This window comes from Tyto alba, unplaced genomic scaffold, assembly GCF_018691265.1.
Source record: "Tyto alba isolate M040663 unplaced genomic scaffold, T.alba_DEE_v4.0 Super-Scaffold_20, whole genome shotgun sequence".
In the NCBI taxonomy this organism is placed as follows: domain Eukaryota; kingdom Metazoa; phylum Chordata; class Aves; order Strigiformes; family Tytonidae; genus Tyto; species Tyto alba.
This window is the reverse complement of record NW_024881283.1, coordinates 7,929,866-7,953,814: the sequence shown is the minus strand read 5'-3', so window position 1 is coordinate 7,953,814 and position 23,949 is coordinate 7,929,866. Positions and strand designations below refer to the sequence as shown.

Genomic DNA, 23,949 nt, shown 5'->3' with positions numbered 1-23,949 from the left:
CGTGACACAGGCCCCTGGCCCTGCTCGGTCCCTGGGGCGGGGGGGGCTCCCGTTCCCCCTCCCGCCTGGAACCAGCCCCTTCTTAACCCCAGCGGCAAATTCTCGGCGCTGCTGCAGAGCATCTTTACTCCTCCCCTGGCGGCGGGTGCCGCCGGTGCGGCCTGGCCGGGGTCGGGACCGGGGCCGCGTCCCCTCCCCGGTGTTCGCTCTGCCGGGGGCCGGACACGTGCAGCGCCAAGCACCGCCCCCTGGCGGGTGGGCGGGGCCTCATCAAAGCGGGTGGGCGGGGCGCCGGCGCAGCGCCCCCGCGGTGGGCGGGGCGAAGGCAGCGCGCAAGCGCGGTGGGCGGGGCGCGGCGCGACCATGGCGCACGGTGCCGGGCGCTGCGGCTGTTGCTGCGGGGGGGAGGCGGCGGCGGGTGGCGGCGAGCGCGGCGCGGCCTGGGGGCTCTACCTGCGCATCGACCGGCAGCGACTGCAGTGCCTCAACGAGCGCCGTGAGGGCAGCGGCGGCCTCGTCTTCCGCGCTTGGGAGGAGCGCGGCGACCGCGCCCAGGTGGGGCCGGGGCCCGGGCCCGAGGAGGAGCCGGGCGGTGCGGGAGAAAGCGAGGTGCTGTGGGTCCCCGCCGAGCCCTTCTGAGGTTTCCCCCCAGCCCCCCCCCCGCGCAGCCCTGACCTGCTTCTCTCTCTCCCCAGTTCGTAGAAAGCGACGATGATGAGGAGCTTCTGTTTAATATCCCGTGAGTTCCTTCCCTGAGCTCCTCCGGCGGCGTTTTGGCTGCGGGCAGGGCTTGCGCCTGGGCGCGCCGGTGTGCTCCTGTCACTGGGGCTGATTTGGAGAGAATCGAGGTGAAAACGCCATTTCTGCGCCTCTTGGCAGGTTTACAGGCAACGTAAAATTAAAAGGAGTAATTGTGATGGGAGAAGATGACGGTACGCATCCGGCAGAGATGAGGCTGTAAGTAAAAGGAGCATTAACTTTGCTGGAGTTTGAGCTGAACTGGTGAACTCGTAGCTAACGGGAGCAGCGATTCTCGGGGTGTTGGGTGCGCAGTGTGGGAGAAGGCAGCGTTACTCTGCAGCAGCTCCATCATTCCAGGCACCTGGCAGGAAAGAGAAGCTGTAGCTTGTACAAGGGTGAGCGTGGCTGCTTGCTGCCTTTTCTCTACAGAAACAGGGTGCTGATTTTGCTTAGCAGAGAACATTTGGTCGAGATATTGGCTGTGCTGTGAAGAACCCAACCCGCTGCTGGCTTAGCGGGCTGCAGAAGGATCCGTGGGCCAAGAGGGGTTACACTTTGGGGGGAACTGAGACCTGGGAGGGCGGGACACAAGTGACGCAGTGTCCTGCAACCAGGTGAGGTCTGTGAGGCTCTTTGCAGTTCTTGCTTGCGGGGGAGAGACACACCTCTACTGAGCCCCTGTTTTCCTTGATCCCCAGTGTACTGGGATCTGGGTTTCTTCGTGTACCCAAGCGTGCCGAGATCTGCTTTGTTCCTCACTCCTCCTTGTTATTTCTTCAGGGTGTTGGGTATTCTGGAACGTGATGATGCTTTGTGGTGGTGTTGGTATTTTCCCCCTTACAAGACAAAGCAAATCCAGTTTCTTGTTGTTGAGAAGAATCCGGGTAGTGCTAATGGACGGGGACAAAACCAATTAGCTGACCTGGATGTTAACAACTTCCTGGGTTTCCTCCTTCTCTTCCCAGGTTCAAGAACATTCCTCACATGTCCTTTGATGATGCAGGCAGGGAACCGGATCAGACGTTCAGCCTGAACCGGGACCCGACGGGCGAGCTGGAGTACCCCACCAAGTATGACATGGGGCTGGGGGCTGCAGGGGGGCTGCTCCTCCCAAGCGCAGGAGCCTCTGGTGCGCTGCTGAATTTTGAGAGTTAGCAGGGGGCAGTTCCTTCCCTTGCATCTCAGAAGCTGCCCACAGTAGAATTTATCTCCGTCAGTTCTGTCCTGCCCTTGTCAGGCGAGAGCTCTGGTCTGAAAACCTCTTCCCTGGAGGCAGGGGGGTGCCTGCCCCCACGGCCCAGCACTTTTCGGGGTGCAGGATCATCCTGGTGTTGCACCCCCTGCTCCTGGCTGCAGTGACAGCTTGCTGCTGGCCCGCTCACGAAGGAAGCTGCTCCTTCTGCACCCCCAAGTTATTTGCTCCCACATCTGACCAGGGTTTGGGTAGGAGCTACGTGTGGTGTGGGGCCACGGTGCCATGCTGAGAGGTGGCAGTGCAGCTCATACACACAGCTCCGGTTTCAGAGCGTCTTTTCTTTCAGAATTGCCCGTTTCTCCAGTGTTTGCCACCTCTCCATCCACTTTCCGAAGAACTTTGGAGCGGAGACAACAAAGATTTTTTACATAGGCCTGAAAGGAGAGTGGACAGAGGTAGGTGAGAGCAGAGATGAGCAAGACTGTGCTGGTACTGGAAAAAGGACTTTAAATCTTAAGTTGAGCTCTAGTGGTAAGGAAGAAGTGGGAGTAGCGTGGGGGCATCTGCTATGAAAAGTCTGTAGGATGGGAACCTGCTCAGCTCTTGCCAGTTCTAGGAGGGAACTTGAATTCCACTCTCCTCTGGACTAACACATTTAATCTTAATTCAGGCTCATCGCCACGAAGTCACCATCTGCAATTACGAAGCATCGGCAAACCCAGCTGATCACAAATTGGAACAGATCACCCCACAGACTCACTTCATCTCCTAACAGCGCTGCCGACCATCTCCTGAAGGCCGCGGTGCGACTGTACTGGCGTGATGGGCTGACTCGAACAGAAATGGCTTCCCAAAGCTCGCGGGAGCGTCGGATCAGCTTTACGTTTGGGTCTTTGCCTGGGGGAGCAGAGCAGGGCGTGTGTGCAGCGCCTGGCGGGGGGTGGCTGCGCAGGGCAGTGGCGCCCTGGGCCTTGCAGAAGTGCAGGCTGTTTTTTTTTAGGCAGCAGCAAGCTCGTGTCTAGTAGCGTTTACTTTTCTGCCTCCCAATAAAACAGCCAGAGGTGCAGAGCTGTGGCCTGCTCACCCCGACCCCGGTTCCTGAGTGGGGGTCGCGGCGGGGGGGGGGGGAGGCTCCGGGCCGCGGGTGATGCTCGGCGCCTCGCCGGCGGCAGCGTGGGGCCCGGGCCCTTGGGGTAACGTCGGGAACCGGAGTCTCCCGCGGCCTCTCCCCGCACTAAACCCGCAGCGGCTCCCGCCTTGCCCTCCCCGGCGGGGCCCGCGGGGAAAATGGCGGGTCCCCGAGGGGCGGCCGCCGCGTCACTTCCGCCGCGCTGCCCCCCGGCTGCGACCCGGCGGGCGGGACTTCCGGTGGGAGCGCGACGGGGGAGCCGGGAGGAGAGCGCGCGCCGGGCCCGCGGGAGAGGTGCGGGGAGGGGACGGGGGTGGGGGGGGAGCGGGATGTACCACCGGGGCGCGGCGGGGGAGGGGCTCCGGGAGGGCTAGGGCGGGGTGAGTGGGGCCCCTTCCCCGCGGCCTCACGGGGGAGCGGGGCGGTAGCTCACGGGCCGGTGCAGTGCGGGGCCGGGGGGGGGGGGGAGGGAGGGGGAAGTTCCGTTAGTGATGCCGGAGATCCGCGGCTGCGCTCCCTCCCCCCCCCTCCCCGCGCTGGGTGGGCCCCTGCAGCCTCGCGCCCGCGGCGCCGGTAACGGGGCCTGTCCCCGCAGCGCGGAGCCGCCCGCCGCCGCCTCCCACGCCCAGCGGCTTCCGGCGGGCCGGTACGAGCTCTCCGGCTTTCCAGCCGTTCGGGAAATATCCCCTCCCCCCCTCCACACACACACACGAAAAAAAAGCCTCATTTCCACAGAAAAATGGCGTTCCCGTGTCCGCCGCGGCAGGCGGGAAGCTGACGGGGCGGCCTCGCCGTGCGTGGGGTCCAGGCTGGCTCCCGCCTCTCCTCATCCCCCCGCGCCCAGCTACGGGCCCTCCCGGCCGGGTGGGATTTCTCCAGCCTCCCATTGACTTTCCCTCCCTCCCGGTTCGGGCCTGCGGCACCGGGAGACGTTTATTACGGCGGTGGAGCGACTTGATCCCCTCCCGAGACACGTAACTCCGGGGCCAGGCTGTGGGTTTCCCACTGGCATCCCCCGTCGTGGGCAGGGGGTGGGTGTGGGGTGCAATAGCTCTGGGGTGGCTACTGAAACAGCCCAGACTGGACAAAAGTTAATTTATTATATTTTGGGTGTGTGTGTGTGTGTGCTTTTACACCCCTTTTTGGGGGCTTTATCCTTCCTGTGTTATGTTTTGGCCTCAGGGCTGCCTCTGCTCGAGCTGTTGTGGTGGCAGCCATGGACCCTCCTGTAGATTCCCCCTGGAGTGGGGCAGAAACACCCCAGAGAAATCTCGGGTGGCCTGTGGGGCGCTTCAGGCAGCCTTGACCCTCAGAACCCCTCTTTTCCGCAAAGCTTCTGCGAATCAGGCACAGACATGAGTCTCTTGTCTGCCCAGGGAGCACGTTTCAGCATCTCCATCTGTCATGGAAGATGCTTTTATTTATGCCTCTCCTTGCCAGGATTTTTGGCAGGTACTCTTTTTTTTTTTTTTTTTTCTCGCTGGTTGTTTTGACCCTGGAGTACACACGAGCACGTGGGCTGCGCGCCTGCGAGGTTCGCCAGACCCGAGGAGCTTGTTGTTCCCTGTGTTTTTATTTGAGTCGGGTAAAGAGCTGACGAACAGTTGGTGAAACAAGTCGGGCAGGTCTTGGTCCGGGCTGGTAGAGGAGGCGGCTGTTTCTGGTGGGTAAGGCTGTCTGTTGGGATACCGGGAGTTTGCGGGGGGTTCATGTAGTCCTGTACCATCCAAAACCTTCTGGGAATGGTGCTTGCTGTGGGATGTGAAGACTCGGGCAGACCCCGGGGGGCTGATCTTGCTCCTGGCAGGAGCTGGGAGACTGGTCTTGCTCCTGGGAGATGATGGCAGCGCTATAAACGTGCTCTGATCTAATTAGTCCTGGGCGGCAAGCGGGGGTTAGGGCCTGTCAGGCGATGTGCCATCGTTTTAGTGATTTGTGCTGCACTGGGAACAAATACGGTCGCCTGTCGCCTCCGAAAGCGGTGGCATGGGGGCTGTTACGTGTGACCAGGATCCGGGAGGTGATAATCAGCCCTTGGTGCTGGCAGGAGGCTGTTGCAGTGGGGACAGGGGCGGTGGGCTGGGCTGGCTGCCTGTCGGGGAGCGAGAGGGGATGCCACCGCTGCGGGGGGGGCGTCGGGCTGGCTCTCGGGCCAGCGCCCAAACGCTCTGCTTTATCCCTAAATAGCTCCATAAAAGAGGGCCGGACCTTTTATTAGCGCTGCTGCGTGCCAAGGGCCGGCGTTTCCTGCTTCCCCGTCGGAGCAGATGTGGGTCAGGCTCCTCCTCGGCTCTGCCAGCAGCCGGGAAGGGATGCTGAGGCTGCGCGCCGCCCGGCCGCCCTCTGCCCACGTCCTTACAGTCACAGAAATAACTTTGGCTTTGAGGTGTAGCAGAAAGAGCTAATTTTAACACTTCCAACACCCCACACGCGCATCCCCACTCGCATCTGGTGCTGCGACATGGAAGGCGGTTGCTGCTTCCTGGCTCTCTGGTGTTGCCAGGCCGGGGACGGAGTGGGTCTGTCCCAAGGGCTTAAACATCAAAGCCTTCATATCCTTTTTAATTTTCCCCCAAATAGCCAGTCCCTCTGGAGCAAATAGTCAGGGGGGAAGAGGGGTTTATTTTCCTGCCTTACCTTTGTCCCTCTGTCCCGCAGGTGCCAGTGTCTGAGTCCCTCTCGGTGTATGTGTGGTAACAACATGTCTGTCCCCCTCCTCGCTGATGCAGTGACTGTCTCAGGGGCAGAGCGGGAGACTGCTGCGGTAAGGGTCAGACCCCCCCCCCGCCTCACCTGCTTCTTCCCTTTTAGCAGTCTTGAAGATAGGGAGCTGCTTCCGTGGGGTTCAGAGGAGCCATGAGCTGAGCCCGTAACCCCTCAGCTCTTCAGGTTTACATCTTGGGGCATCAAAGGGGATGCAGGACCAGCAAGGTCTTATCTTGCTGGGGAAAAGTAACCGTCCTTTGGGCTGGGTTGTTTGTTTCTGGTGCTTGGCCCAGTGCAAACCAGCCTTGACCTGCAGGGAAGTCAGTGGGAGCTGCATCTGATTTGGCTATTTAAGCTTTGAAAAGTAAATCCCCCCCCCGAGAAAATCCTCTGTCTTTCCCTGGAGCCTGGCAGGCTGCTGCCCCTCTGCTCCCCGTTGCTTAGGGGTTCCTCTCGCCTCAGATGAAAAACCTGCAGGGGTGGGTTTTGTGAATCTTTGGCAAGCTCAGCCCCTGCTCAGTGTGGTGCTATGCGGGATGATCCGTCACTCCCCGGCCCTCTGCTACTCTGGGCAGCCAAGGGGCCGACGCCGCCCACGGACCTGGCTGTGACAGCAGGCTCTGTGGCATGATGATGATGATGATGATGATGATGTGCCTGTTCCACCCATCCGTCATGCTCAAAGCTGCAGACATCTCATTAGTATCAGCTAATTTCTGCCTGTTTGAGTCTCTTCTAGTTAGTGACTAAGTGGCCTTTTGCTGCTTCACTGCGAGCCCAGCCCTGCCTCTCTCCCAGGGCACCGGCTGTTGCACCAGCTAATTCTTTTGTTTTTCTGCTTAATTTAACAGGTCATTTTTTTACATGGCCTTGGAGACACGGGGTGAGTATTCTGGCTGTGACACGTGGTTTGCTGAACACAGACCCGGGCCTGGCTGTTTGCTGCGAGCGCCGGTGCTGCTTTCCCCAGGGGCAGCTCCAAGATTTGTCTGGGGCTTTGAACTCGGTCTGATAGCCGTGCCTGCGCCACCCTCGCAGGGAATCGCCGGCCAGCAGCTGTCTGCACTTGAATATTTATGATCCCAGCAGCCTGGCAGCCCCCTGCCTCCTGTGGGTTTTCTGCTTTCTTTAAGTTAAGCAGATAAGCGCTGCGGTTTTTCCAGTCCTTGGGAGGGCTGGGTGTTGGGTTGTGTCTATGTGAGTGCATCTCTCTAATGTGCAAGGCCACCTTAGAGGGCAGCGTGGGATAACAAAGGACATCTCCCTGCACAGGGGATTCTCCCTCCTCCCTTGCTGGTAGCACCTCCCCTGCCTCCAGCTGTGGGGCTTTGTGTGCTGCCTCTGCCCTGCCGCAGAGATCTGTGCTGGGGATTTGCGCTGGGATTCAGGCTGCTGGCATGGGCAGGACCAAGTGAAATAACATCAGGGCAGAGGCAGGGGGGGGGCAGCAGCCTTGGAGAAAACCGAAATGCTAAGGCAAGCCTTGAACTCCCTCCTCTCCTCTCTCCCCAGGCACAGCTGGGCTGACGCTCTCTCCTCCATCCGCCTCCCCTACGTGAAATATATTTGCCCTCACGCGTAAGTGCTGTCCTTGGGGGGGGCCGGGGTGGGCTGTGATGCTGGTGCCCGCCGCTGAAACTATTTGGGGAGGCAGATGGTGGCCTGTGCCCTCACCTACCCGCAGGGCTGCGCGGTGAGACTTCTCCCGCTGCGGCCGGTTCGTGCGGGGCTGCACCCCTGGCGTTTTCTGCCTGCAGGCAGAGGGGTTCCCCCACAGAGCTGAGCAGCGCAGGAGCTGCTGCTCTGAGTCTGTTTTCTCCTTCTTCCCGCCCTTTGCCTCTCCCCAACGGCTGCAGCGAAAGCCAAAGGCACAGGAGCTCCTTCCCCATCCCCCTGGTCAGGCAGGAAGGGGGCTCGGCAGAAAGGGGAGGAAACACTCCCCGATGTGTCCCCGGTGTCGACAGCAGCCCACGCCGGGGGGCACTCACTGGGCTGAGAGAGTTCTGCCGCTTCGCGTCCCCGGCAGCGGGGCCTCGGCCTCCGGGTGTCCCGGCTCAGCAGCTCCATCGGCAGACGGGAGAGGAACGCCGGTGTTCTCGGCAACACCCTGGCGCTGCCAGCTCAGCCGGGATCTGCTCGGGCCTCATGGCTGATCCCTGGGGTCACCTTGCAGCCCCCAGGCTGGGTCTTGGTGGCACTGACCCGCTGCTGTCCCTTGGGAGCCTGCAGCTGTGGGCAGGAGAGCCGGTCACCCCCCTCGCCTCGGCTCAGACTCGCTTCTCTTGCACTTGAACTAAAACACCCAAACTGTTTTCTCCGCAGGCCCCGGATCCCGGTGACCCTCAACATGAAGATGGTTATGCCTTCCTGGTCAGTGCTTTGGGTGGCAGGAGTGGTTGGGATCCTTTTGGGGGGTGTATTTTGAGGAGGGAGGAGGATGTGGGGACTGAACAGCCAAAATCCGCTGCCCCGCAGGAGTCAGGGGAAGGGCAGAGCACACCCAGCTCCCACCTCCCCACACCCTGGGTGCTGGGAGAGGTTTGGGGGCTGACCCTGCTTCTTCTCCCAGGTTTGACCTGATGGGGTTGACTCCTGATGCACCTGAGGATGAAGCTGGAATCAAGAAAGCTGCAGAAAACAGTAAGAGGCCTTGGGGAAGGGGAAGCGCCAAGCCCCTGGCCACCTCTCCCTCTCTGGGATGGGAGCAGACGTCCTTCCTTCCCCCTCTCCTTCCCCCCTGCTCTCCTATGACCCCAGCCCACCTTCTCCCTGGCTGAAGCCAAGTGTGTTCAGTCCCTGGGACTTCTGCACTTCCCTCTCCCTGATGTTCTGAGGGTCCTGTGTGTACCCCCAGGCCTCAGGTGCTGCTCTTCAGCCCCCCCCCCCCAACCTTTCACTGACTCATTTCTCTGGCTTCTTCCAGTTAAAGCAATTATTGAGCATGAGATGAAGAACGGGATCCCACCCAACCGCATCATCCTGGGGGGCTTCTCACAGGTGAGCTGGGCTGAGGTGGAGCCAGACTTAAGGGTTGGGTTCCCTTTTCCCCCTCCGAAGACACCCCTCAAAGGGACCATCGCTGGCGGTGAGGCGGGTGGGTGCTGGGAGAGGCGGGTGGGTGCTGGGTGAGCCGGGGCTGCAGATCCCACCCCCTCCCAGAGGCACTAACAGTCCTTCCTCCCCCGCTGCAGGGCGGCGCCTTGTCGCTCTACACGGCTCTCACTTGCCAGCACCAGCTCGCCGGCATCGTGGCGCTCAGCTGCTGGCTCCCGCTGCACAAAGCCTTCCCGCAGGTACCCTACGCTGCCGCCGCCGCGCGCGTCCGCAGGGAGGGTCTGGGAGGGGGGGGGATTTTCCCATCTGGAGTTCGCCACAGTGAGCCTGGGGCTGCTGGAGGCACGAGGTGTGGGGGTGTGTGGGGGTGGGGATTAATCCCACCTCCCTGCTCCTCCGACCTGGAGCGGGCGAGGACGCAGCAGAGATCAGGGGCTCTGCCGATGATCTGGTGTGGGCATCCGCCAGCCCTTCTGCTCCCCAGCCCTCCCCGCGCCCGCCGGGCAGCAGCTCGGCACCGCTGGCAGCTCTGCCAGGTGACGTGGACTAAAGCACCTGCCCCGCATCCCCCTCTCCCGGGGCACCCCCTGAGCACTTTCTTCCTCGCTGCAGGCGGCAAATAACGGCATGAACAAGGACATCGCCATCCTGCAGTGCCATGGGGAGATGGACCCCATGATCCCCGTCCGCTTCGGGGCCCTCACGGCTGAGAAGCTGAAATCTGTCGTCACCCCCACCAAGGTCCAGTTCAAAACTTACCCCGGCGTGATGCACAGTTCCTGTCCTCAGGTCAGTGCCTCGGGACGGGGCGGTCGGGGGCTGGTTTTGCCTTTGGGACTGACGCGGTGGTTCAAGCAGGGCAGGGAAATTGCAGAGTCCAGGACACATGGGATGCGTTTGCTCCCCGATTCGCGCCGGGGTGCCTGCGCAGCCCTCCTGCCCCCACGCTCGGGGCACGGCCCTTGAGGAGCCCCGAAGTGACGGGCTCCGTGCTCTCCGCAGGAGATGATGGCGGTGAAGGAGTTCATTGAGAAGCTGCTGCCCCGCATCTAAGCGGAGCCAATCGAGACTGTCGCAGGGCAGGACGCCGAGGTCGCAGCCGCCAATCTTTTCCCCCGTGACCTGTCCACTGCGAACGGAAGCCATGGCACCCCACCGCCCTCCCGCCGCGCCCCTGGCCCCCCGCCTCTCCCTGTCTCCTCGCCCCGCGTCCTCACCGGCTGGGGGGTGCCCCATCTCTCCCTGCTGCTCTGGGAGCTGAGATTGGAGCTAAGGCGAGTCTTGGAGTGGCCTTTTCTCTCCTCCTCTTGCTCCAAGCGGTTTCTGGGGGGGTCACCATCCCCTTGACTCCCCATTCAGGCACCGCAGCGGGTGGGTCTGTCACGGTGCGGGTGAGGTTTTTCTGTTGGGTTTGGGTTTTTATGTAACAGTATTAAGGGTGGGACGTGGCCCCGTGCGGCGGGAGGAGCGGTGCGGGCACAGGGCAGGGCTGGGGCACCCTCCAGAGTCCTCCGTGGCTCAGAGCAGCCCCTGCTCCTCCTCTGCCCTCGGCCCGGCCTCTCCACCGCTGCTCTTGGCCTCCGCTCAGGCGACTCACGGGTTTTCAATCAGAGCTCAGGAACCCGGGACTCTCCTGCCTCAAGGCCCAGGGGAGAGGCTCTGCTGTGGGTCGGTACCGCCGAAAGCTGCCCCGTCTCCCGGGAGCGGCAGAAAGGCGCCGCACAGCCCCTGCACCTCCTCGCACGGGGCCGCGGCCCCCCGCCCTGTCGCACACGCACACTCCCCGCCAGGCTCGCCCCCGCGCTCCGGCAGCCTCAGCCGTCGGCTTGTGGCAGCTCTGCCCTCCTCAAGATAATCGCCTCCTTCTCTTCCTCCTCCTTTCGTTGCTTTTACAATCTCCCCCTCAGCCCGGCGAGGGGTCCCAGAGGTGTCTCTCCCTCCCTTAGCCTAGCTCTGCGCCCTCAGAGCCCCGAAGCGCTGCCGTTTACAGCCGGCGTCCGAGCGGCTTTGCCACGGAGCCCGCCTGGCGCCGGCCCGGTCCTTGACGTCTCTCTTGCTGCTACTTCTCCTTCCCTTTGGACTCGGGCTGGCTCGGGGAGGGAGAGGAGAGGAGAGGCGAGGGGAGGCCTCCTGGCCCTCAGGGATGGCTCCTGGCGCAGCCGAAGGAAGCAGGTTTGCTCCCAGCCATCATCTCACCAGCATTGAACGCCCCGGGGGCTGCTGCGCCCCGGCCTGGGGGGGCTCCCTGTTCCCCGGGGCTGGGGGGGCTCTCTTGGCCTTTCCGTGTACAATCACAAGTTTTCCCGGGGTCCCTTGCCCGGCTGGCTGGAGGCTGCAGCCAAGGCTCCTGTTCTTTTGCTGGAGGGGAGCCCTGGCCATGCCGGTGGCCGTGGCTGGTTGGGGCACAGGGCTGGGACCATCCCCCCCGCCCCCCAGCAGTGCAGTTCCCTGGGCACAGAGCCCCCAAAATGTGGCTCCTGGCTGCCCCCTCCCCTCCTGTAGGGCCGAGGGTACTTGCTGTTGAGCAGTGCTGCCCTTCTCCTCACCTCTCCTCCATGGGCTGAGCCTGCAGCACTGTTGGGCCCTTCCAGGCTGGAGCTGTACATGTCTTTTAAAAAAAAAAAAAACACCAAAAAAAAATAAATAAAAAACACCACAAAACCCACCTAGCCTACGGGCCGTCGCTCCCTCCTGTGTGCTCCGGCGCTGTGTGGGGCCATGCCCAGCCCGGCCCCTCGCCCCACAGAGCCTCTGCCCGGTGGCCCGTGGCCAGCAGCGGGCTGTGGCCGGGCTGGGGGGGGCCAGGGCCAGCACCTCCGAGGGTGAAGGCTGCTCGGGGGGCGGGGGGGCTCGGCGGCGGCAGCTCTGCCCTCCCTCCCTGCGCAAAGCAATAACCCGCTCTGCGGAGAGTCGGATCTGTCAGACCCATCCTCGGTTGATTTCTTGAGTTGTTTTGGGTTGGGGTTTTGGTTTGTTGTTTTTTTTTTCTTTCTTTTTTTTCTCTTTCTCTCCCCGCCCCCCCCCTTAGGAAGTCTTAAACCAGCAAACCTGCTGCTGGCATCGGGGCAAGCCCGGCCCTTCCCCCTCGCTTTTGGGGTTCAGTCCTGCTCTTTCTTCTACTTTGTCTGTTTTAAAGCTGCTGTGCCCTCCCCTCCCTGCGCTCGGCAGCGGCTCGGCGGGGGGGATGTGGGGGAGGCCAGAGGGGCTGGGGGGGAACGCAGCTCCCCGCAGGTTACCTGAGCGCTGGCGGACAGACAGACCGACCTACTTGACTGTGAACTGGAACCGTGTGCGTGGGGGGGGCCGGCCACTCGTGGCCATCCTCGGGGCTGTGCTGGCCCCGGGGCAGAGCATTCCTGCTCGCTCCCCACCCGAGCAGCACGCGCCTGGCCGGGGCCGCGCTGAGCATCCGGGAGGGAGAGCGGCTTCTCTCCATTCCTCAATACAGCTTTTTTCAGTTTGGGTTGTGTTGTTTGTTTTGGGGTTTTGTTTTGTTTTGTTTTTTTCTTTCTTCCCACCCCATTTCTCTCTCTTTTGTCTTCCTTGTAAATGTTTGGGGGTTTTTGTGTGTGTGTTCCACAGAGTCAAATACAAGGTTAAATAAATTGTGAACCTCTCCCAGAGCTGAGCTGGCATCATTCGTGGGCGGGCGGGAAGCGCCGTCAGCACCTCCGTAACGGAGATTTGGGGAGGGGGGAGCGGATTCGCACGAGGCCCCAGGGACGTCAGCTCCGGCTGAGGGGAAGCAGAACAGAGCTGCCACTTAGAAAGTAAGAAAGTTTATTTAAAAACAAATCAAAAGCTCAATTCATAATTTAGTAGCATAAGTTATGAATCCAACTGACGGCAAGCTGGGCTGACTGCGTCATCCCCTAACGAAGCCGTTAGAGCTGCCAGTAATAAATAGGACCAGTATTTGACAGCTGAGCAGAGCCGGCTCCTGGGCAGCCTTTGGCACCGCGGGAGGAAAACCAGGCACTAGCCCAAGCTAAGGGCGGCGGGGGCGCTGCGTGCAGCCAGGCTCAGGAGCAGGGGGGAGATGAGGCCGAGTCCCCAAAACCGCAGTGAGGGGCAGGGAAAAGATGTGGGAGGGGGGAGAGGAAACCCTCGGCAGGAACCGGGCCCAGGGCAGCGGGTGCAGCAGGGAGCGGGCCGTTCCCTCTGCAGTTTGGGCTCGTGCGTTTTGAGGCACCAACCCCTTGAGCCCTGGGTGCCAAAGCTGGGCCCTGGCTCTGTTCTTCCTGGTGTTTCTGCTCTACGAGATGCAAAGGACGTGGGGGGGATGAGTGGAGAGGCTGAGGATGCTCCTGCCTTTCTGCCCCAGGTGAGAGGCAGGAGGGGGAGTGGGAACTGCACCCGGGATGACAACAGCCTCACGGCAGGGCTGGCCCGGAGCAGCCCACGGCAGCCCGGTGAGTGCCGGGGCTGCAGCTCAGTTCTTGCTGAAGCCTGTGGGATTCTGCAGCTGCCACCGCCACAGATCCTCGCCTGCAACAGGGAGAGGGGTGGTGAGGGGGGGCCAGGAGAGGGGCAGCTGGGGGTAGCGCGGCAGGACAGGGACGGGGATGCTCTTACACATCTTGTCCAGGCCAAAGGCGGCTTTCCAGCCCAGCTCACGCTCGGCCAGCGCTGGGTTGGCGTAGCAGGAGGCCACGTCTCCCTCCCGCCGGCCCGTGATCTTGTACTTGATCTGCAGGGAAAGCAGCACAGCGGGGTCTGGGGGCTCAGCGGAGGGGACGGGTGAGGCCCAGGAGCTGAGAGAGCAGCGCCTGTGGCTGCCGCAGACTCAGGCATGAGGACGGTTTAGGGGGGCCTGGGGGAGCAGCTGGCTCAGCCCACGGCCCTGCAGGCTGCAGGTCAGGCCTTACCTCCCTCCCTGAGGCTTTCTCCATGGCCCGGACCATCTGCAGGACAGAGTAGCCGGTGCCTGTGCCCAGATTGTAGATCTGGGAGGAGGATAAGGGACATGGGTCAGCTTCTTTTGCAAGGGGAGAAGAGCCATGCCCCCCTCTTCAGCGCCCCTAGGGCTGCAAGAGCCCAGCCCCACAGCCCTCTCGATACCTTACAGCCGCAGTTCTCCTTGAGCTTCTTCAAAGCAGCAATATGGCCCTTGGCCAGATCCACGACGTGGATGTAATCCCTGACGCCTGCAGGGACACACGGAAGGTGAGCGTGAAGCCGTCCCCGCCCGGGCTGCAGCCAGGCTGATTTGCGGCGCTGGCTGCCCCAGGGGCCGGGGGTGTCTCCGCTCCACAACTCACCCGTTCCATCGTCCGTCGTGTAGTCGTTCCCAAACACGCTCAGGAATTCCCGGCGCCCCACTGCCACCTGCGCAGAGGGACAAGCCCACGGAAGCCCCGTCAGCCTGTGCCCCAACACAGGCACTGCGAGCCCAGGGGGTCCGCAAAGGCTGTGGCGGGGGGTACCTGCGCCACGTAGGGCATGAGGTTGTTTGGGATCCCCTGAGGATCTTCTCCGATCATGCCTGACTCGTGAGCACCGATGGGGTTGAAATAGCGCAGGAGAACAGCGTTCCAGTCCTGGGGAGACACACAGACGTGGCTGGCTGGGGAGGGTGTAGTGCTCTGTGGAGCACACTCTGCTGGGAAAAGACCTCGGTTCCCAGCCCTGCGCGCCTCGGGGCAGCTCCTCACCCTCTCTGCTTTGCAGAGATCTCGAATCATCTCCTCGATGAAGTACTTGGATTTGCCGTAGGGGTTGGTGCAGCCTCCAGCTGGGTGGTTCTCATCCAGGGGAAGGTACTTGGGGTCGCCGTAGACGGTGGCAGAGCTGCTGAAGACGATGTTCCTCACGCCGTGGGCCTTCATGGTCTGGGGAGCAGGGACCAGCCCCCACTGAGCCAGCACACTCCGCAGGCGGCGGCTCCCACCGTGCAGGAACTGTTACAGCCCTGGTACAGGGCCTGGGCACGGGGAGCCCCACAGGGACCAGGCTGCCAGCCAGCACAGCCAGCCCAGAGAGCAGGATGACACCCAGCACCCGCACAGCCCTGAGCACCACATGCTGCCTCCCAGCTCTGCTCACCTCCAGCAGCCGGATGGTCCCGGTGAGGTTCACCCTGTAGTACTCCAGGGGCTTCTGCACAGACTCCCCCACTGCCTTCAGCCCTGCAAAGTGCATCACGGCTGAGAAGCGGTGCTGCAGAGGGAGAAAGAACCTGGCGTTAGTGCCACAGCAATAGCAGACAGAAGCTCCAGGCAGAAACCAGTCAGAAGTCTCCCCAGGCATTTCATTCAGCCAGCCCGTGCGATCTCCTTGGCCCAGAGGAACATTTTCTAGTCACAGTATTTCCTCAGCGTCGTCCTCCCAGCTCAGCTCCTGCCCAGTCCACGTCTCCCTCCTGGCTCCCACCCACAGCACAAAGCCCTCTCACCCCTCGGAGCCCACGAGACCACCTTGGGGCACCACAGCTCTTGCTCTCACCTTACTGAAGAGCTCCTGCAGCGCTGCCTCGTCGGTGATATCCAGCTCCTGGAAAAGGATAGGCTGACGCACGATCTGCTGCACACGCCGGAGGCTCTCAGGGAGTGCGTCTGCTCCTGGGGAGATGGAAGGGGGTGAGGCACTGGGAGAGCTGGAGGTCCCAGCACAGGCCAAGCCCCTTACACAGGAAGGGATGAAGGCTCTCCATACCTCGGATGGCATTGTGAAAGTTGTCTATGACCACAGGGACATAGCCAGCCTCCGCCAGCTCCAGCACACAGTGACTGCCGATGTAGCCAGCCCCGCCGGTCACCAGGATCTTCTCTGCCATGGTTCCCTGTGGAGAGGAAAGGCCCTTCAGTGCAGAGCACTGTGTGAGGTGGCCTGGGGTGGGCACGACAGCCAGGGACCCTGGGAGGGAAAGGGCAGGCAGGACTTGGACACTGGCACGTCAGCACTGCTCCCAGGCACTCTCTGCGCTTGGCCCGGCCAGCGCCAGGACGACATCCGGAGAGGAAGGCGCTGGGCAGGTTGCAGCACACCCTGCCGATGTGGTTCACGCCTCCCGGACAGGGAGGGTTTATCTGACACTTGTCACATGCTGGGGAAAAAGCCTTGTTCTTCCTGTTAAATCCAGTCAAGATCCTGGTGTGACTGGCTTCCTAACACCACAAACCCCTCGGGCTAATTCACCCCTAAGCACAAGGGCAGGGGCTCATCTAATGGTATTAACTTGGGTGGTCTCCTCAAGGGGCATCAGCTCTGTCCTCTTCCCCCATTCCATGTTTTTTTTTATCAGCTCTACAACTCCCTCTCTATATCAGTCCTAGCACTCCCTCCAGCTTCCTTCCCTTGCCCAGCACTGGCCCCATTCAACCCTGCACTGAGTCTCCAGACTATGGGGACATTTGCTGGCATACGTAACATGGAAACCTGAAAAATAACCTGCAAAAAAGCCCCCAAACCCTGGAAACTGAGGAGCAGCTCCTGCCCAGTGGGAAGGAGGGAGAATCCACTTTATTACCAAAGCATGTGGATGCAGCACCGGGAAAGTTTTCTCCCTGGGTGACTTTAGTCACTCTCAGAGCTGCATCTCAGGTTGAAAACCAAACCAAAACCCCTAAACTGCCCTGCCCGGTGTCCGCTGCCATCCCAGGGCTGCCCTGGCAGCCAGGGAGAGCAGCTCCAGGGGAGGCCAGAGCCTGAGCCAGGCAGGCAAGGGCTAGGAAGGCAAAATAATGCTACTTATGGCCGGGCAGGTGAGCAGGTAGCGGGACGGGGCAGGGGCCTATGGGATGTGGGAAATGGTGTGAATGTGGTACAGCTGCGGGGCAGGCTCGGCTGCGGGAAGGCTGGGGACACCCGTGGGTCTGGGCATGGGGCCAGGAGGTACCTGAGGAGCCAGGACCGGGGGGGCTGGGGGTCTCCTGGGGGGCTGGGGTCGGGCCCAGGGGTCCCAAGAGGGGCTGAATGTACCTCAGGGGCTGGATTTACCTCAGAGACCCCGGGTTACCTCAGGGGCTAAACGTACCTCAGGGGCTCAGGGTCACCTCAGGGTCTGAATGTACCTCAGAGACCCATGGTTACCTCAGGGGCCCGGGGTTACCTCAGGCGCTGGATGTATCTCAGGGGCCCCATTCACCTCAGGGGTCCGAGATGTGGGATCTCCCTACAGAAGGAGGGCACGGCAGCGCGTCTCTCCCCTCAGCCCCCCGCCCTCGGGCCTGGCTCCCCGGCGCCCACCGCCCCACTTTGCACCTCCCCCCCCCCCGACCGCTCACCCGCTGCTCCAGCCGCCTCCCGCTGCCGCGCTCGCGTTGCTCCTTGCTCCGGGCGCGGCCCCTTTAAGGCCCGGCCGCTCTCCCCGCCCCGCGCGGTGCCACGCGCACCGCTCTCCCATGGAAACGTGTCACCCCGGCTCCGGCTACGGGGCAGCAGCGAGGACAAAAAAAGGACAGGGCGCGCATGCGCGGGGCGGGGCATTCCGTCAGAGGGCCGGCAGCTATTGGCGCGCCGGAGAGAGGGGGCGGGGCCAGAGCAGGCAACCCAAGGGGAGGGGGCGGTGAGCGCTCGGCGCCGCAGCGCCCCCTGGCGGCGGGAGGACCCCGATGAGCTGCGGGTTTAACCGCCCCGATTTATTCAGCGATTCGTTTATTTCAGCGTTACGGTTTATTTAATCGTTACAGTTTATTTAAGTGATGTGGAGCGACTCGGAGGGACGGTCCCGTATTATACATGTCCAAGGCACTCTGGGACAGTCAGAGGAAGGTGCAGCATCCAGCTACACACCAGGTCCGCCCCACAGAAGGACAGGGAGTCTGCACTTGTCTCTGGCCTCACAAGTAAACTATTAAATAAATTATTTTAAATAGAAGATTGGGAGAGACATCTCTAGGACTAGTCTGCTGTGAGGAGTACATGTGTGTTTCACGCTATTTGCTCTCCAGGGATGGGCCACAGCCCACCATGATGCAGCATTTCCAGGCTGAGTGCTGGTAAAAAAGGCACTTGGAACCAAACTAGCAACCAAAGCTCTTTAACTGGTTTATTTAAACCGAATTTCTAATAGTTTAGAATATTAAATAATATGTTTATTGCTGCTAGTACTTAGAAGTATCTTACAACAGATACAGTGTGTTATTACAATCCCTGAACACTAAGACGGAAGGTCTGACGCTGCCTCTCGACACCTGAATGACGAAGGGGAGCCTTTCGATTTCGGTCTTGACACTCGTAGTGAGGAAAGAGAAGGGAAGAAGGGTCAAGCCTGACCTGGAGAAGTGCTCTAACTGGGAATGCTGTGGTTTATCCGTTGCTGGTAGTTTATGGCAACACAGGCTCGAGGTAGCAGTTACCGGACGCCGTTGGGGGCTGGTGCCGAGCTCTGCGAGAAGGCAAGTGCTGCAGCTGCTTCTTCCCCCGCAGACCCATCCACACCCTCCCTTCTCTAAGGCAAATGGCTAATGTCTTCAAGGTTGAATATAGTACTGTTGGTTTTTTGTTTTTGTTTTTTTTTCATTTCTTCATAGATTCTGGTGGATCATGCATTTCCTCTCAAGTGCTGAGCCTGGAAGAAGCACTGAAGATCAGAGGCAGAACAGAAGGGAAACCCGGCCAACGCTGGATCCTTGCTTTCTTCTTGATCCAAGGAGAAACTCAATTCAGAATCACAGTCTGCAAGATGCCTGGGACACTTTGGAATTGGTTCGTCTGCTGAGAGCATTGCAGATAAACGTGCCCGCGTCCATCAGCTTCTGCAGATCCACACCCTTCATGGGAAACAAAAAAAAAAAAAAAAGATACAACACACCTCAGTACTGGTTCTGCTACGTAAAGCTGCCCAGTAACAACTGGCATCACTGGGAGTCTATCAGGGGATGAGTGAGCCTTTAGAAGGTGCTTTAACGAGGCTCTGAGCGCCTGCTGCTCACTAGTGTGATTCTGAGAGAGAGGGTCAAATCGCAGAGTGCTGAAAAAGGGAGAGAAGGCAATGAGGCAGGTGGCGAGGGTGGGACTGATGTGGCAAGATAAGGCCCCCAGGCACAGGCAGGCTGACCTGCACTGCAGAGCCTCCAGCCCCACCCGCTACGCTCGGGCTCCCTGGGTCAAATCTGGAATCCCCGCTGAAGCCTGAGCAGCTGTTGTGCGAGGGGCTCGGCTGCTGCAGGCAAAGGCTGCTCACGCTTACCGTGTGGATCCCCAGGCCGTTCAGCATGTACACCAAGTCCTCCGTCGCAACGTTTCCTGAAGCTCCTTGGGCGTAGGGGCAGCCTCCGAGCCCAGCGACAGAAGCATCAACCACACTCACACCCATCTGCAAACAAACCCACTATCAGTAAACTCCTCTTAAAGGAAAACTGTGGTCCTGCTCCTCAAATCTACGGTTCACAAGCAAGGACAAAAAAAAAAAAACAAAAACAAACAAACAAAAAAACAACAAACAAATAAAAACAAACAAACAAAAACAAACAAACAAACAAAAATAACACAAAAAAAAAAAAAAAAAAAACAAAAAAACAAACCAAACAAGGAAAAGTGCTATACTTCAAAGCACAGATCTTACCTGAAGCGCCACCAAGATGTTGGCAAGAGCTTGCCCGTAGGTATCGTGGCAGTGAACAGCAAGAGCCCCAACTGGCACCTCTTTCATGACTGCTGTCAGCATCTCCTTCATGCTCCCTGGGGTCCCAATGCCAATGGTGTCACCGAGGGAAATCTCATAGCATCCCATCGAGTACATCTTCTTTGAGACCTGTCCAAAAGCCAGGACGCTTACTGAAAAAGCAGCTTTGTCATTCCCTTCCTCAGAGCTGGAGACCCGTTGCACAGCAGAACCAGTGCGTGATTCCCTGGAGCACAACAGCCATGGGGACAACAGCCTGGAGACTTTTCTCTGGGATCAAAAATCTCTCTGGGTCCCCACACATCCCTGAATTCCCCTGGCCATTTCAGCTAGACTCAGTATTCCCTCCCTGTGGTGGCACCTAGCTGTAACCTTCCCCAGTCTTCCCTCAGTCTTTGGTTAAATGGTTTGACACATCCTCCAGCCCCCAGTGCCCAACTCACATCCACAAAAGCGAGCCACAAACCTCTCAGAAATTTGGGTCGTATTTATGATGAACTCACCTCTGCAACTTTAGCTGCAGAAATCTTCCCTTCATAGGGACATCCAAGGACACAGGAAACATATCTATGGTTAAAAAAACCCACACACTTTTAGTTAGAAAACTGAAGTGAGATTATACTGGCCCAATTAGTCAGGACTTGTGCTGCATCCTGCATGCCCCATACAATGGAAGAATTGATTTAATATTCTAAAAATCGGTCCAACGGACAAAGCTTACATAATCCATGATTCAACAATTACTTCTTCTATGGTCATGATAAATTTGCCAAGACAAGAATACACAGGACCGTTAGGCTTGTGGATCTACGCACTTCCATGTGGAATGTTTGCCAAGAAGCTAGTATTATTTGGGATCATTTGGTAAAGCTGAAGACAGAATAATTACACGAAGGGTGAATCCATCTGGAAGAGCATAAACTGTCAGGAGTGGTACCGGCCACCATGTGAAACCACCCTGGTGTGGTGGCATTTCCAAAATAACACCTCTCCATGCACTGAGCTCACATCTGCTTGCACCCATCCAGGCAGAGAGATGCTCCCCCAAAAAAGGTAAAGTTTAAGAGCAATCCCACACCCCAGCGCTGCACGGGCTGGACTCCAGAGAGATAAACTCAAGCAGTCGCAGCTCTCCACACAGCCCGCTCGGTGCTAAGTTGGCAGCTGGAGCTTCTTACCCCCGGACAGGAATGCTGGCTGCTCTCGCAGCCGTCATCACTTCATCAAATCTCTCCAAACTCTCCTCTATGGAACAGTTGATGTTCTTCCTAGTGAAAAGCTCAGATGCTGCTCCAAAGATCGACACTTCTTTGGCCCCTGCTGCCACCTGCCAATAGAAAGTATAATTTAAAGTGAGCTGATTTTTCTTGCAGAGGAAACTACAAGCACAACCACGACTACAGTTCTCTCATTTTATAAAAAATATTTTTTTTCCCCAATTCTGCCCCAAATAACCCAATTCCTCCATTCATTCCACAACAAAAACATGACGACACATCCAAATTAGCCTTCAAAAGAAGAGTAAAGTTACAGATACAGCAGTAAAGCTACATCTGCTGGATGCAGTCAGGAGAGCTGTGGGACATGCAGATAAGACTGAAAGCATCACTCAATTAAAACAGATCACCTCTTTTTTTCTTTTTATAGTAACAGAAAACGTATCAATGTATTTTCTATTCTAAACAACAGGTTTCTATTTCCCCAGCAAAACGATCCCTTGTAAAGGAACTACAAGACGAGAGTGCTGCCTGCCAGAACGAAAGACGCATTTCCCACCCTTAACCACGGCTGAAACGTCCTTCGCAGGCAACCCTGCACGAGGCACTCTGAACATCCAGACGCTGCCATCTCTTACCGCTGCCTGAAATCCTTTCAGATTAGGGGTCAGCACAGGGTAACTAATTCCAGGCAACTTATTAATTCCTCGCATGACTTCAGTATGGTCAGCCATCTGCAAAATAAGCAAGGAAAGGTTTGTAAAGGTGACAACATCCACTTCTGCAAATTATAAAATTTTTAATTTAATTTTATGAACTGGGACAGCAATATTTAGGAATAAGAGAAATCGACCTCTAAAGAGCAAACAACGCTGTAGTCTGTGAAGGATCATAGTTCAGTCACCCAACACGGGTGTTTATATTTGAGTTGCACGTTTACTCTCCTGCAGGGTCCAAAGGGAAGGCCTATTTCTCTTTTATTTGGCTTTGCTGGTTCTTTCCCAGTTACAAGCCACAGTAACAAGGATTTTGGAGCAAGCAGAATCTTCTCATTGGACTAGTATCTATTATTAGGCATTTTTATAACGGACAATTGTAAATCGTGTTTGAATACTGACCTGAGGAACCCACTTGGGGGAGACAAAGCTGGTGGCCTCTATAGCCTGAAGCCCCGTCTCTGACAGCATATTGATTAAATTGATTTTCACCGCTGTCGGTACAACACTCTAAGAAGAAAAGCAAAACGACCTTAAGTGATTATCTTCACGATAACCTTTTCCACCACTGAAAAAAAAAAAAAAAAAACAAAACAAAACCAAAAACCGCAAACCAAACCCGCTCAACTTTCAACATCAAAAAGCGGCCATGTAAAAAGCCAAACCCAGCCGGCGGGGCACCGCGGCACGTTCCGAGGGTTTGGGGGGCGAACCCCCCGGGGGGTGCTGAGGGTCCCGGCCCGTCCCCACCTTCTCGTTCTGGAGCCCGTCGCGCGGCCCCACCTCCACGATCTTCACCCGCTTCGGGAAGGCTCCGGCCGCCGCCGTGGCGCTGCCCTGGGGACAGAGGGAGAAGCGTCAGCCCGGCGCCACCGCCCCCCGGCCCCGCTCCGCTCCCCCCGACCCCGCTCACCGGCCGCAGCGACGCGGCCCAGCGCGGCACCAACACCCGCATCGCCGCCATGTCCACCCTCTCTCACATGACCGCGGCGCCCCCCCCCCCACGTGACTTCAGAGCCTGCGGCTTAGCGGTCACATGACAGCCGCGCTCTCCGCCTGGAGCCGCGACACCGGTTCGGGGCCGCGCACCCCCCGCCCCCAGCTCCTCCGTCCCCTCCGCCGCCGAAAAGCCCTCGCTGCCCGCCCCCGAGCCGCCGTCGGGGGAAGGGGGGAGACCCGGCCCGTACCTGTCCCCGCGGGCCGTCCCGCGGCAACGAGCCGGTGGCGCACTGCGGCATCTTTCCCCCCGGCACCGGCACTGTGCGTGGCCCCCGGTTGCCGCTTACTTATACGATGGCTTTTCTGCTGGTTCGCGCCGCTAAATAAACACGGCGTGTTTGTTTTGGGTGGGCCCCCGCCCTGCACCAGAGGTTAGCAGCGTGATGGGGTTGGGAGACAAAAAGGCCATCGCTTTGTTGTCCCTTTCCCCCCCCACACACACCCCCTCCGTGTTTGTAACGACGTCATCACCAGGGCCGGGGTGACGCTCCGTATGAGCGAGCGGGTCTCTGGTAGCCAGTGCCAGTTCTCCGAAGTCCACACAGATTCGTCAGTACAGACCATTATTTGTCAATTGAGTAACAGCTCCAACACCACCAGCTCAGCGGGTGTCCCAGCCCCCCGGCTTAGCTTGCCCTAGACTCTAGTTTAGCTTAACTAAATACTACAAGTGTTCTGACAACTTTTGCTTGCACCACATCATACAGGAACAAAATAAAGCCTCTCTGCAACGTTGTTGGGCCTTCACAACAGCTGTGCTGCAGGAACACACGCTATTATGAGGCGTTTCATCGTTTAAGTACATATTGTTCAGCCCTTTTTAGAGAAGTTCAACATCAACGCAGGAAATCTTATCTCACTGAAACAGCATCAGTCAGAGGTTCAATTCAGAATGGTGGCTCCTCTGTTAAATTCATAGACTCACAGACTGGTTTGGGTTGGAAGGGACCTTAAAGCCCATCCAGTCCCAGCCCCTGCCCCGGGCAGGGCCCCCTTCCCCCAGCCCAGGGGGCTCCCAGCCCCGTCCAACCTGGCCTTGAACCCTTCCAGGGAGGGGGCAGCCACAGCTGCTCTGGGCACCCGGGGCCAGCGCCTCACCCCCTGCACAGGGAAGGATTTCTGCCTTAGATCTCATCTAAATCTTCCCTCTTTCAGTTTAAACCCCCACCCCCTGACCCAGAGTCCCTTCCCACCTTTCCTGTCCTCCCTTTAAGCCCTGGGAGGCCGCTCGAAGGTCTCCCTGGAGCCTTCTCTTCTCCAGGCTGAACCCCCCCAACTCCCTCAGCCTGGCCTCCCAGGGCAGCTGCTCCAGCCCCCCCATCATCTTTGTGGCCTCCTCTGGCCCCACTCGAGCAGCTCCGTGTCCTTCTGCTGTTGGGGGCCCCCGAGCTGGCCCCAGCACTGCAGGGGGTCTCCCCAGAGCGGAGCAGAGGGGGAGAATCCCCTCCCTGGCCCTGTTGCCCCCCCTGCTCTGGCTGCAGCCCAGGGCACGGGTGGTTTCTGGGCTGCGAGCGCATGGTGCTGGCTCACAGGCAGTTTTCCTTTCATGTTTCCATTTATGCTTTCCATTTAGTTTCCCAAAATCATGTAAGAACAAAACCTCTTCTGCTTATAGCTGTCTCCAC

General features: G+C 59.1%; 4 protein-coding genes across 9 annotated transcripts; 2 read left to right on the top strand and 2 right to left on the bottom strand.

Annotated features, from left to right (window-relative positions):
• The first annotated feature begins 348 nt into the window (after window positions 1-348).
• PITHD1 (PITH domain containing 1) lies at window positions 349-3,025 on the top strand. The gene is made up of 6 exons (XM_033003220.2): window positions 349-555; window positions 696-739; window positions 880-957; window positions 1,707-1,811; window positions 2,283-2,391; window positions 2,607-3,025. The coding sequence occupies exons 1-6, from the start codon at window positions 364-366 to the stop codon at window positions 2,706-2,708; spliced, it is 630 nt and encodes a 209-aa protein (XP_032859111.2). The 5' UTR covers window positions 349-363; the 3' UTR covers window positions 2,709-3,025.
• Window positions 3,026-3,280: 255 nt separating this feature from the next.
• Window positions 3,281-12,448, top strand: LYPLA2 (lysophospholipase 2). 6 transcript variants are annotated; one of them, XM_042793777.1, is made up of 10 exons: window positions 3,281-3,359; window positions 5,724-5,829; window positions 6,623-6,654; window positions 7,284-7,349; window positions 8,094-8,141; window positions 8,341-8,411; window positions 8,695-8,768; window positions 8,963-9,064; window positions 9,438-9,614; window positions 9,828-12,448. In XM_042793777.1, exons 2-10 carry the CDS (start codon window positions 5,752-5,754, stop codon window positions 9,876-9,878), a joined length of 699 nt encoding a protein of 232 aa, XP_042649711.1. In that variant the 5' UTR covers window positions 3,281-3,359; window positions 5,724-5,751; the 3' UTR covers window positions 9,879-12,448. The 6 variants fall into 6 exon arrangements, with proteins under 6 accessions (XP_042649711.1, XP_042649710.1, XP_042649715.1 ...); XM_042793776.1 differs by lacking the exon at window positions 3,281-3,359 and adding an exon at window positions 3,584-3,711; XM_042793781.1 differs by lacking the exon at window positions 3,281-3,359 and adding an exon at window positions 3,741-4,039.
• Window positions 12,449-12,588: 140 nt separating this feature from the next.
• Window positions 12,589-17,187, bottom strand: GALE (UDP-galactose-4-epimerase). Its single transcript, XM_042793775.1, has 11 exons — window positions 17,051-17,187; window positions 15,480-15,606; window positions 15,270-15,385; window positions 14,871-14,984; window positions 14,480-14,656; window positions 14,252-14,365; window positions 14,087-14,153; window positions 13,887-13,972; window positions 13,694-13,771; window positions 13,401-13,515; window positions 12,589-13,313 (listed from the first exon to the last, which is right to left on the bottom strand). Exons 2-11 carry the CDS (start codon window positions 15,598-15,600, stop codon window positions 13,258-13,260), a joined length of 1,044 nt encoding a protein of 347 aa, XP_042649709.1. The 5' UTR covers window positions 15,601-15,606; window positions 17,051-17,187; the 3' UTR covers window positions 12,589-13,257.
• A 602-nt stretch (window positions 17,188-17,789) lies between these two features.
• HMGCL (3-hydroxy-3-methylglutaryl-CoA lyase) lies at window positions 17,790-22,317 on the bottom strand. Its single transcript, XM_042793922.1, has 9 exons — window positions 22,239-22,317; window positions 22,076-22,162; window positions 21,728-21,835; window positions 21,248-21,343; window positions 20,571-20,719; window positions 19,896-19,959; window positions 19,333-19,521; window positions 18,958-19,083; window positions 17,790-18,538 (listed from the first exon to the last, which is right to left on the bottom strand). Exons 1-9 carry the CDS (start codon window positions 22,287-22,289, stop codon window positions 18,437-18,439), a joined length of 972 nt encoding a protein of 323 aa, XP_042649856.1. The 5' UTR covers window positions 22,290-22,317; the 3' UTR covers window positions 17,790-18,436.
• Window positions 22,318-23,949: the final 1,632 nt, after the last annotated feature.

What these genes read in the sequence shown, in the direction of transcription:
- PITHD1 (XM_033003220.2), top strand. Translation starts at nt 364, where the DNA reads ATGGCGCACGGTGCCGGGCGCTGCGGCTGTTGCTGCGGGGGGGAGGCG. An exon ending in GAGCTTCTGTTTAATATCCC is followed by an intron (nt 740 to 879) that starts GTGAGTTCCTTC and finishes GCCTCTTGGCAG; the next exon opens with GTTTACAGGCAACGTAAAAT. An exon ending in CATCCGGCAGAGATGAGGCT is followed by an intron (nt 958 to 1,706) that starts GTAAGTAAAAGG and finishes TTCTCTTCCCAG; the next exon opens with GTTCAAGAACATTCCTCACA.
- LYPLA2 (XM_042793777.1), top strand. Translation starts at nt 5,752, where the DNA reads ATGTGTGGTAACAACATGTCTGTCCCCCTCCTCGCTGATGCAGTGACT. An exon ending in CATGGCCTTGGAGACACGGG is followed by an intron (nt 6,655 to 7,283) that starts GTGAGTATTCTG and finishes CTCTCTCCCCAG; the next exon opens with GCACAGCTGGGCTGACGCTC. An exon ending in AAATATATTTGCCCTCACGC is followed by an intron (nt 7,350 to 8,093) that starts GTAAGTGCTGTC and finishes TTTTCTCCGCAG; the next exon opens with GCCCCGGATCCCGGTGACCC.
- GALE (XM_042793775.1), bottom strand. Translation starts at nt 15,600, where the DNA reads ATGGCAGAGAAGATCCTGGTGACCGGCGGGGCTGGCTACATCGGCAGT. An exon ending in TCATGCCCTACGTGGCGCAG is followed by an intron (nt 14,154 to 14,251) that starts GTACCCCCCGCC and finishes CCCTCTGCGCAG; the next exon opens with GTGGCAGTGGGGCGCCGGGA. An exon ending in AGAAAGCCTCAGGGAGGGAG is followed by an intron (nt 13,516 to 13,693) that starts GTAAGGCCTGAC and finishes CTTTCCCTGCAG; the next exon opens with ATCAAGTACAAGATCACGGG.
- HMGCL (XM_042793922.1), bottom strand. Translation starts at nt 22,289, where the DNA reads ATGGCGGCGATGCGGGTGTTGGTGCCGCGCTGGGCCGCGTCGCTGCGG. An exon ending in GGGCCGCGTCGCTGCGGCCG is followed by an intron (nt 22,163 to 22,238) that starts GTGAGCGGGGTC and finishes CTCTGTCCCCAG; the next exon opens with GGCAGCGCCACGGCGGCGGC. An exon ending in CCCCCAAGTGGGTTCCTCAG is followed by an intron (nt 21,344 to 21,727) that starts GTCAGTATTCAA and finishes CTTATTTTGCAG; the next exon opens with ATGGCTGACCATACTGAAGT.